Source organism: Eretmochelys imbricata, chromosome 6 (assembly GCF_965152235.1).
Source record: "Eretmochelys imbricata isolate rEreImb1 chromosome 6, rEreImb1.hap1, whole genome shotgun sequence".
NCBI classification, from domain to species: Eukaryota; Metazoa; Chordata; order Testudines; family Cheloniidae; genus Eretmochelys; species Eretmochelys imbricata.
In genome coordinates, this window is record NC_135577.1 from 114,087,243 (window position 1) to 114,099,374 (window position 12,132).

The 12,132-nt window shown below is 40.1% G+C and overlaps 1 protein-coding gene across 1 annotated transcript in view; it reads left to right on the forward strand.

The window, feature by feature from the left end:
* Window positions 1-12,132, forward strand: part of KIF26A (kinesin family member 26A) — a 134,830-nt gene that overhangs the window by 107,659 nt on the left and 15,039 nt on the right. The window contains exon 6 of the mRNA XM_077820533.1: window positions 10,510-10,719. Coding sequence (XP_077676659.1) covers window positions 10,510-10,719 — 210 coding nt within the window. The remainder of the gene's footprint in view (window positions 1-10,509; window positions 10,720-12,132) is intronic.

A 12,132-nucleotide genomic window follows, 5' to 3' on the forward strand; every position in this document is an offset into this window, starting at 1 on the left:
TCACTGGAAAGAAGTTAGATTATGCTCAATTTCTGACATTAATGTGCTACTTAAGATAATTTATCATATTGTGGTATTAAAAAGACATCCTTTTTACAGTGGCTGCTGCATAGCATTCTAATTTGCTATTTTTCTTTAGTGTGGTAGGAAGCCTTTTTCATGCAAAATGTTTTTTCCAGGGTTCTGTTCAACACACTCTTTATAATACTGCATCACTTACAAGAGCAACTTTAAGTGCTTGTCTCTTCCAAAGATCTTGTCAATTTTTTTATGTTAGAATGACAGAATCCTTCTACATGAGACAATTGATATGGAGCATTAAGAGGGAGAATTTGAGTTCCCAAACTGGTGTCTTGGAAAGGCATATTCATATTTTCCTTCATTTTTTATTTGCTTTAGACATTTACTTTCATTTATATTTTTTTCCCAGCCTATAGTCAAGGTACCTCTAACATGATTTACTGATGATGTAGACTTTTCTTAAGTGTACTGTATACAGCACTCACTTGTTCTTACAATAGTTTGATGATGAATAACAAATAGGTACTTAATTTTGCCATCTTTATTGCTGCTTGTTCCTAATGACTAAAGTATTATTTCCAATATACATCATATGTCTTACTAAAAGGTCTTCAGTCTATGTATGCAATTTTGTAGAACCCATGACATACAGATCCCTGCTGAAGGAACATATTAAACACAATGCAGAAAATTATATAAAAATACACTTCTTTCTTTTTTCCCATGTTTAAAAAGGAGTAGTTTTGTGTGGTATCATCTGGGAATATAGAATCAATTCTTGCTTAATAGAGGCCATTTTCTAAAGAGTACAATATAGAAGTGCTTTTTTAGGTTCTCCCAAGGGAGCTAAATAGTTTATGCTAGCATAGCAGTTTTGCATATAAATTTGCTATATAATGGTAGTGGCAGAATGTGAAAGGCTTGTAAGAACTATCCACAGTAAACCAATTTTGTAAGGGTTGTATATCTGTCAGTTACAATTAAATCCATGAAAAATATTGGCTCTGAACTAAGACTTTTGTAATTTGATTTACACAGTAGTTGAGAAATAAGCAATTTCATTGGAAAATGGCCAGTAATGAAAATGAATTCTGTGTAATTTCTTGGTGAGAAATCTTAATTCAGAATGGTGTATATATAAATAACTTTATTCTATTAATTTGCTATAACTCACCATTCTGAAAACATTGAACAAAATTAACTTCCCTGTCTGGGCAGTGCCTGTTATGAATGCAAGTTCCCAGGGAATTTATATTGACTGTTCAAATATGCTATAATGATGTTTATTGCTAAAGACCAAATTGCTTGTTCATTTTAAGGATTATGATACTGTGATCATGCTGCGCATCACCAAAATTTCTAGAATAGATTTCAGTATAATGCCAATATAATTCCTGAAATATGACTAATAAAATGTTCAAAGCTCATTTTAATAGCAAGGTCTGGACCTGCAAACTCATACACCAAAATGTTATAATTCTTCTTTAGCATATACTTTCTTGTTTTTCCTTCTTGTTCTGTTTAATTTTAACCTCAACATCTCTGTAGGCTCCAGTCCAATAAAGCACTGAAGCACATGCATAACTTTAAACATGTGAATATGGTAGATCTATTGACTTCAAAGGGATTATGCACATGTGTAAAGTTATGCATGTGTTTAAATATTTTGCTGAATCAGAGTCTTAATTCCCTTAGTATTCACATTACTAATGAGCAAACTGGTTATTCAGAGAATTAACGTTGTCTTTCCTTGTACATCTCCCTAAGGTTAAACACGTAAAATATTTGGTACCTCTTATTGGTCATCTAGAAAAATAATGGCGTAATTCTCTCCTGACTTGTATATTTTGTAGTCATTGCCTAAGGACACACTTGAAGTCTGTGGCAGACTTGGAAATGGAGTCCAGCATTCCTAGTTCTGTGTCTTAGCCACAAGGCCATCTTTCCTACCTCTTTGATTTCAATCAGCCTTGCTATCTTGCTTGATCATATGGCACAATTCAGTGGAGTCATGGATATCTTCCTCCTCTGCGCTTTCCTATCTGTCCAAAGATCCATTTTCATGACTGGCAGTCGGTAATTCTCTTCTATTAGATCTATCTGTTATAATGCTCCTTAGGAGAGTGTGTTATTGGCTTTGTCATCTCTTCCCCAAATGGCACCTTTCTTCCTGAATTCACCTTTGGAAATCACTTCTATTGGGATGAAAATTCCTGCACTGATGCATCTTCATCCTCGATTTCTACCAGCTTCATATCTCATCAGCTTGTGGCTTTGAACTATCTTCCTTCAACTTAGAACATCCAAAATATATACCCTACTGATTGCTAAGATGAGCAGCCTGAGACAAAACTCCATCTCCATCTTGACCCAGGGCACCAATCTCATATTCACTCGTACTTTCAGAAACCCTAGAGATTTGACTTGACTTTTTCTTTTTTCATGCCTGTTAATCTGTAGAAATATTTCCCATGTTCAACACCGTCTTGACCACTCTTACCCACCATTCTTTTGTCTCAGTTGCTATAATTCCTTCCTTTGTATCCTGCCTAATCTCCAGCTCCAGTCTGTTTTAAACACAAAGGAAAGCCTTGAAGTCAGAACAGTGCCTTAGAGTTCTTTCTTGGATCCCTGTGCATTCTGGAATCAAGGATAGACTCTCCCTGATAGGCTTCAGGACACTTCATTGAATTGTCCCACTGTTCAACCTCATTGCTTCTATTTTCCAGCCTACTCTTTGGGTTTATTGAATGTGGGGCTTCTTTCTGTTCCTCTTCCCTGTCTCTCCTCAAGCAGGTGGCAGACTCCTTTTCCTTTACACCTGAAACAACCAACCTGACTTTCTCTGGAAACTGCCTCAAGACTCTGTTTTGCAATTTGGTCTAAGACTCAATACTCTCCTACCTGCCATAAAACAAACACGTCACACTCCCAGAGCCTCACTAATTCCTCATGTGTAACTCTACATAATGTGACCTTGGTATCCTGTTTCACACTCAGTCATGCCATTGAGGCACCGACCTGCACTGAGAGTTATGCGTAGCTACACAAAGTTCCCCTAGGCACTCCTCAGCACAGAGTGGTAACAGAGGAGTAGATGGGATCCTACCTGGCCCTGTATCTGTGGATCTGATTTAACATGTGGATATGACCTACTCTTTAGAAATTGGCCCATAATGCAAAATTCAGATCCAGTTCCAGACTTCCCCCCAAAACTCAGGGATGTTTTGGTTCAGAACTGTAAAATATGAGTCCGGTTCTGATCCACCCAAAGTTCAAGAATGTTCAAATCTAGAATTTTGGTTCAGGCCTATCTCTACCAAAAGCATGAACAACATTTGGGTGTACTGTCTATAACCATTCAAATGTTCTGTAATATGTTTTCATATGAAAGGCTGTATATCGGGCTTTATGGGAGCTAGCATTGTCATCAACACAAGTGGGTTGTTTCTCTCTGACTCTGTGGAGCCTGAATTTTGAGCAGCCATCAGCCTTTGTCTGCTTACAAGTCTCCCTTAAATCTGTTCTGCACATGCATAAAATAGCCTTTTAAACATTTTTTTTGCACTCTTCAGCATCCTTCCACTTCATTTGCCATTAGATGGTAGAAGTGAGTGAATTTCAGCTTGCAGATGTTTGCTTTGATAACCTTTCTTTTCCCTGACTCCTACTGTAGGCTGACAAATAGATAAATGTTAAAGGAAAAAAACAAATTCCTGATTACTGTGAATCTTTCTCCCATCCTAACCACTGACATTTACAGTCCCGCCCATTGTTGTACATGGGGCAGGCACACCCTGACCTCATGCCACCCATTTCCAGGGCTTTCCAAATTATTTATTTATTTATTTGTTAAATTCTTCATCTCCTGTGGCATATTCAGGATATGTTTATCATCTTCTTTTCCCAAACACTTTTGATTTTAATAGGATTTCCTTCAGCAATTCTGCTGACCTCCTGATTCCTGCAGAAACATGAATTTGGAAAGTTCAGCAGTTTACTATTAACCCATGGTGTTCAAAACCCATGAGATCACAGAGCCAGTTAATTAACAAGATACTAGATTTGCATGATACAGAAGGCTTCATGATTAAAGAAAAATATGAGTTATACGGATGTGTAGTGGTGTTTTATGTGTGTATTTTATTTTAGTTTTGTTTGTAGAAATCAAATGGAGGTACAACCTGCCCCCTCCCCCCATTCTTATTCCTCCTCCTAATCTTTGCAAATGGCCACATAGCCAATACTGACACCATCTCTCTCTAGATGTATATTTATATCCAACTTACAACGTTTTTTCCTACTCAGTGACTTATAGTGACACTGAAGAGAACAGTTTAAGGTGATATGCCTTACTTTCTATAAAGAGAAAGAAAGGACAAGAGAAAGAAAGGAATCCACTAGAAACATTCAAACCTCAGCAGCATTACCATATGAGTGAAAATGTCAACCATATGCTTCATTTAAAGGAATATAAAGTTGGCAAAATCACCGATTGTTCTATGCGTTCCTATAGGGTTGGCTCTGAAATTCTGCAGCAATCTTTGTCTGCTGTTTGTGTGGTCATTGTGAGTACTGTGAGGGAGTGGGGTGTAAAATAGTTTTTTATGGGAATAAATTAGCATCCCTCCATTATTTTTATTGTCCTCATCTTTGCCAGGGGCTTGACTCTCTCTTCTTGTTTAATCCACTTTCTGAGGCCTGAAATGAGTATTGTGGAGCCAATATATCTTGTCTTTCTTGTCTTGTGTTTGTCTCTTCTGCTTTTTTCTCTGTCTGCTGTTATCTCTCCTTTTGTCTCCCCTTTTCTCTTTCAGGCCAACTTTCTTCCCTTCCTACTTGTTCCCTCTATCCCACTTCTAGACTCACTGACTCTCTCATATTTTTACTACTCCATCCAGTGTAGCAGTTAATATCCTTTAATAGCCATTGGTAGTTAATATCCTTAACTACCCCATTATAGCCTCTATGGTGTACATCTGGGGTGTAATTCCAGAGCCTGAAATGGACGCTGGTGCACTTGACTCTAGTTAGTTTTAAATTAACCTACCTACTTTTAAATTAACCCAGTTGTTATTTGTTTGGTATGCAAGTCACTGCTGCACCAAGGTTGCGTTAAATCACTGCTCTTGTGAAAATATTTAATTTTGTAAGTGAATAAATGCATTTGACTGTATTGCAGGTATGATTGCTCCAATTCTACATTTGCTCAGCCATCAGTGTACATAACCAGGATTGGACTAAGGGATTAATGAATTATGAAATATGTATCTCGTGCTGAAAGATGCATTTGCTTTACTTTTCAGGGTGGTGATGGCCTCAGGTACTGAAACGTGGGTTTCTCCTTCACTCCAATTGAGTGGGCAGGCTATATCCTCATGATGTCTTGTTTAGCTCTGAGGCAATGAACTTGGGTTGTTGGGGTATCAACCACTCTTCTAGTTATGTGTCAAAATGTTTTTTGTGACCTCCAAGCTCCTTCTTCCTGTGTTATTTTCTTTAATCCTCTCCACCCCATGTCCTCACATCTAGATGACTCTCTTTCCACTGGGAGTGGCTCTCTCCAGAGCACAGCATGCTGTTTCCAGGAGAGTCAGATGGGGTCACACATGAGAGATTCAATGGACTTAATTCTTACAGCAAGGAGTACGCTGCCTTTCTAGTGCTCCTAGATCTTGCCTGTCATAAACTCATATTCCTACACAATAAAGCATTGTACTTTTGGTAGACCAGTAATTGTGAACCTCACAGGTCTCTAGGTGGGTTGACATAAACCTGCTCCTGACCTTCAGTCCCTTGAATCTGGGCCTCAGATGTTATGTGAAACCATGTAACATTGTGCTGATTCTCATTGTGCTTCCTGTTATTCTACATGCCCTTATCACTGCAGTATCTGAGCTCCAGGAAGATGGGCACAAAGAATACTGGAGCGGCATCTCAGGAGGAACAGTCTGTGAAGAAGTTGAATGTGGGGTTGCTGGAGGACTCCTATGCTAGGCAGTCAGGATAGCATTATTTTCCTTTGTTTCTAATATCATATTCCTCTTCCTTCTTAAGCTGCATCTGTATCATAGCACAACCCTTGCAGCTGAGAATATGGACCTTGTCAAACAAGGCGGGTTCTAAACTAGAGGACATGGAGAAAGATACATGAAGCAACAAAGTGTTCTGTCATGCTCCCAGAAACACATGCCTGAATCCAAGATTAGCCATGAACCCCTTCCTCCCGTGTGGCTGGTCCGTTACTATTGCAGTCCTTGCTTATGCTGGCAAGTGTTTACATAAGCAATTTTCTTCTATTCCCCAGTGAAGTTAATGGGCCCACCCATATAAGTAAGAGTTACACAGTCTAGCCCTACATTTTCAGGTGTATGGCCTTTCAACAGTGATGGGTAAGGCATAACTGGAGTAAGGCACAGCTGAAGTAGACAATCACATTAGCTATCATTTAGATTCAGATGTACCTGGGAATGGGAAAATGTGGTTAATCTGAAGTCAGTAGTTTTCTGCACATACACAAAACCAGTTGTTACAGACAAAACACTAAAAAAGAAGGCACCTTCCCCCTCCGTTTCTCTTGAAAGCTTACTTTCACTTTAAAAATGAACATGACCCCGGAGGCCAGATAGACGTAGAATCTGATCCATTATGGTGAGAGATTTCAGTATCCTCTGGCTCCAGAGAGATGGACTTGAAAGGCTGACTTGATGCATGTTGCTTTTTCTGAGGGTGAAACCTTGTTTGCTTAGGGACTAGCATGCTGCTACTGGAGGTGACTTGCTGCTGAGGTCATGAGCAAACCAATTTTCCTTTTATACCGGCGCCTCCTGCAATAATAATAGGTGTAAGAGAGAAAGGAAAGTACAGTTTATAGATGCATTTTGAAAACAGCATACATTTTAAAGTTCATTTTAATCAAGTAATTTTGAAGTGTGGTGGTTTTGGTTTTGTTTTTTTTTCATCAAGAAGGTTATTTACTGAACATCCTGGTGATATGTCAAGGTTGAGGGAAGCACTCTAGCACACAAAGCTAGCTTCATGCAGCTTTTATGGGGAATCAGCCTTGAAGCTGTCACCTGTAATGCACTTTCCCTTTTGAAGCAGCTGTTTCATTTATTTTAAGGTTCGCTTATTTTCTAGGACTGTCTTTTCATATTCAGATCAGTACCAAAGAGAGAAGAAAGCAAAGCGTTGAGATCAGGAGCCCACTTACCAGGGCTAACCTGTTCGGAGGATGCAATATTCCCCTCCATGAAGCCTTGTGTAAGGTTTACTTGAAGGGCCTATAAATAGGGTGTTGGGGGTTTTTTGGTTTTTGTTTTAACCTCTTCGTTCCTTTGGAGAAATAGAGGAAAGTTTTCAGGGCTAACTTTTGAAAAATAACTCCTGTGATGCCAAAAATGGGTATTAACACCCCCTGTTTGAATATACGGGGGTGCCACACGCGGTTAAGCGTTCTGAACTGAGTGTGCTATGCAAAATAGAACTGCAGGGCATCTAAACACAACCTCCAAAATACCTTAGCCTCAACAGTTAATAAGGACGCAGGCCCCAATTCAGCAGGGTACTTTGGGATGTGTCTAACCAAGTCTGTCATTAATCCCATGGGCTTGGATGACCCGTCTACACCTCATAGGGGACAAGGCTCTATCCCTCCTGTCCTTGCAGTGCAATCCTAAATAATGGCACAACCTGCTCAATTCTCCTGCATATTGGACTGCTTGGGTGCCATTCTGAGCTGCAATCCATACTGAAGCTCTGCACTGCCCTCAGCACAAATGAGTGTCTTAGCCCTGGTCTGCACTGGGGTGCGGGGCAGAGGATTGATCTAAGTTACACAACTTCAGCTACGTGAATAATGTAGCTGAAGTCGACATACTTAGATTGACTTACAGTGGTGTCTTCACCTCAGTGAGTCAACTGCTGCTGCTCCCCCGTCGACTCCACTTGCGCCTCTCGCGATGGTGGAGTACAGGTGTCGACGGGAGAGCGCTCGGGGGTCGATTTATCGCGTCTAAACTAGACGCGATAAATCGATACCTGCTGGATCGATCGCTGCCTGCCGATCCGGTGGGTAGTGTAGACATACCCTTAAAGGCATAATCTGGCGCTTTACGTTTTGTTTCAGCATCAATTTAAATAAGCTTGGAATGGCAGTTCATTTTCTTTTTGGCTGTTCTTTCTTTTGAATGAAAGGGGAAATGGCTGGGGTTAACTGCTGTTTACACAGAACAAATGTAATAAAAAGAGCCGAAATCTTTAAAAAAAAAAAAAAAAAAAAAAAAAAGACAAAAAGAACCTATGCTAATGTTGTAAATAGACATAATTTGTTAACAACATTATTAGAACACTGTGGTTGTAATAAACTAGTGTTGGAAAGCCTGGAAATGCAAAGCTAAGGTCAAAGTCAACAAATAATTGTCAAACATTAGAAATATCCCCAGTCAGAGTTCTACAAGTTTGACTTTCTTTTCCCACCCACCATTCAAAGCTGTCCTGGCGTTATATCTGAGTCAAATCTGCAGGTTACAAGTGTGTGCTATATTTGGCTTGGTATGTATTTTGGATGGTTGATCAGGTAGATATTTAGGCTCTTTTGGATTCATAGTGGAAAGGTTGCTAGCAGACAGTTACACCTGGACTGTGTAAGGATAATTAAAAGGAGGAGTATTTGGTTTTTATTTACTGTCAATGGGTGTTTTGAAGTGGAGAAGGCTCAGGATTGACGCCCATTGTACAACTGGGCACCTGGGGACAGATGGGGGCTCAGATGGTGTAAATTGTCCCAGCTCCATTGGCTTCAATGGCATTATGACAATTTACACCAGTTCAGGATCTGTTCCATAATGTAGAATTAAACGCTGACCAGCAGTGGTATCTCATACACAGCAGGATTTTCCTGTACTTGGATTAGGACATAACTCTACCATTCTGCTTATAATTTAAACATGTCACACAATGTACATAGAGTCCCACTGGTGGAACACGTCACTTCTCTTAGTTTTGAATCTGCTAGACAGTGGTGCACTGAGGATCTAGGGCCTGCTGCCCTGCATCTTGTGTAGTCATTTGTACCTGTGCAAAGAGCATGTAAACGACAATAACGCTTCCGGTCTCCAGGGAAGACCCTAGCAATAAGTTATAGCTGCAAAAGGCTTCTGACCATGTGGGTTACAGCAACAGCACTTTTGTATTGGCGGAATTGGACTTAAGATATGTCAGCGGTTAGGAGGAGAGAAAGTGAGAACTCCGAGGCCTTGTTTCTTACAACATCTTGTTTCATTCTTGGTTTATTCAAACAGCTGTTCAGGAAGGATTTGTCAGTACATTAGGTCACAAAGTCTGTGAACATTAAGGTCCTGATTTACAAAAAGATCTTGCCACATTCTCCTTTTCTGTGGACACAATTTTTCATTGAGCGTTGATTGTGCCTGCAAATCAGGGGTGTGTGTGTGCGTGTGTGCGTGTAGTCCGTTGGTTCGACGGTGACGTTTTCATGCTCTCTCGTTTTGTGGATTCTGGAGTGACTCTGAAGTCCAAAGCATGACACGCATGCTCATGAGCGGATCGGGCAGACAAAGTAATTGGTGAGCGTCTTGGTCACTATAGCAGTAGTATGATGCTTTTCCCTTGCAGCTAACAATCGATTTATTTCTGTCTTCTTCAAAGGCTTGAAAAGCTCTGAGTGCTGTGTGTTGCCATGCTGATCTATTTAACTCAGCCTTCTTAAGATAATCTGGTTTTATTGCACCATAGTGTGTGGTTTTTTTGATGCTGTCCTTGTAATGCTTGCTGTCCTTGTAGTGCTTTTCCTTGTAGACACTTGATTCTGGTGTCCTTGTGCCAATTCTCCATAGAATTTTTCTCTGGGGAGTTAATATTCAGGCATCCTAATGATGTGTCCAACTCAGTGTAGTTGGGCTTTTATCAGCATGGCCTTGATGCTTATGGCATTTGACTTTTGGAGAACCTCCAGGTTGATAATTTTGTCCTGCCAGCGGATCCCCATAGTGGCGTGCAGAGGCCACATATGGAAGGCCTCTAGCTGTTTGATATGCCATTTGTATGGTGTCCAGGTCTCACAGCCATAGAGGAGAGATGTGAGCACAAAAGCATTGTAAAGTTTTATTTTTGTTGAGAGGGTTATGTTGTGGGATTTCAGGACTTTGTTATGTAGCTTTCCTAATGACTGAGAAGCTTTCAGTATCCTGTTCATGATCTCTTTGTCAAGAGATCCATCATTAGACATCTAAATGGTAAAGTGAAAGTGAACCCTTTTAAAATTAATTCACTGCAGGCACAAGAGTGGAAGCCAGTGCTGAAAATCTGGCTGTAAGTATATGGAGAAGTCATTCTGAGTCACAGAACTGTTAAAAATGTACAAGTTTTGGGAGCAGGGAATAGTTTGGGGGGTGGGATACTATGCAATTATTTACATTAGCTGTAAGTAGGAACTAAAGCTGTCACTTTCCTTGTAACTACTTGCAGGTGAAGGTGATGGTGAGAATTTGTCCCTCTCAAGGACCACATGACACGTCCGAATCCATGTCTTTTCTAAAGGTAGATCCACGAAAAAAGCAAATCACTCTTTATGATCCATCTGCAAGTGGACCATCCAACTTAGGTCACAGGAGAGGAACTGTTGCTGTCCCAAAGATGTTTGCCTTTGATGCAGTATTCCCTCAGGATGCTTCTCAGGTACTGGAGATAAGCATTTAACTCTAACAACTCTTCCCGTGGGCACATCATTTTAATTCATATAAGAGTTCCTTATTGCTTCTGGGAAATTTTGTTTGAATGAGTTAGTATAATTCCTGGAAAAACATGGTAATTTAATAGACAGTAGATAAACTCTCACATGGTTTCAATTTAGCCCAGAAGTGAAGCTACATCCATGGAGATAAATTTGCTGAATGAATACTTTCCCTGTATTTTTAGTGCTGCTTAAAGGCACAGTCAACTTGAAATTTACATTTTTAACTGAATATGTTGTAACCCTTTTTAAATCAATAGGATTAGGAGTACAACCCCATTGACTTCAGTGCTTTGCTACCTAGGGACAGATTTAAGCATGTGCCTAAAGTTTAGTGCTTTGCTGAGTCGGGACAATGGTTACAACTAACCCCATAAGATTACTATAATTGAAAGAGGGCAGGGAAGATTTTTATTTTTCTCTCCTTTTTCAGGTTTACATTTCACATCACTTCCTGAATAGTCAGTTTCACTGTTTTGTTGACCATGCATGCCCTTCTCCAGGCCCTGCAAGGCCTGTCTTATGCACAATAACAGCAGTAGAGCTGAAACTGGACGGGCAGCAGGCAGACATGTGCACAGAAGGAAAGGGGATATGTTTGGTGACGTTGTAGTCAAGACCACCCAATGGGAGCAGAAAAAAAACTTATAGTAGCTTTAAAACAAAGGATTTTTAAAATAAATCTGGACATAGACCAACCTTTACATAGTTCTCTATCAGAACATTCAATTTTATGAAACTCCAAATAATTCATGTTGAGAATGTTACTTTACAGCTTGAATGAACAAGACAAATTTTGGCTAAAAAACATTTTTCATCCTTTTTATCTCAGGTACTGGATCAGTGAATAAGCATATTGCGGTCTTAATGTCTGGCAAGTGCATAGGAAAAGGCATAACTACGCACTCAGACGCACAGCGCAATTGCAAATGCCCCAGTAGTGCAGCCCTAGGGACCAGTATAGTCTATTTGTACTGAAAGTTGCAATAATCTATGTGGGTGGTTGTGCACAGCAGCTGATGATGGTTTGGGTGCTGCACATGCAGTACAAAAAGGAGATGAGGTAAAATTTTGGCCTGATCAAAGTCAATGGCAAAACTCCCATTGTCTTCAGTCGGGACAGGATTTCACTCTGATCTCTGGGCCACACTCTTCAACACTCTCTTGGAGGGCCTTTGAGGTAGCATTTCTCCGCTGTTTCAAGGTGACTAGAATCAGAGTGGCCAACTTCCACCTGCACCATCATTGCTATGGGCAGGCTTGCTGGCATGTATCTATGCTCATTGTTCACTGGTGTATGGCCTTATATGTGTATGCCATCAATTGCTATATTTAATAAATCATGGTATATATTTCAA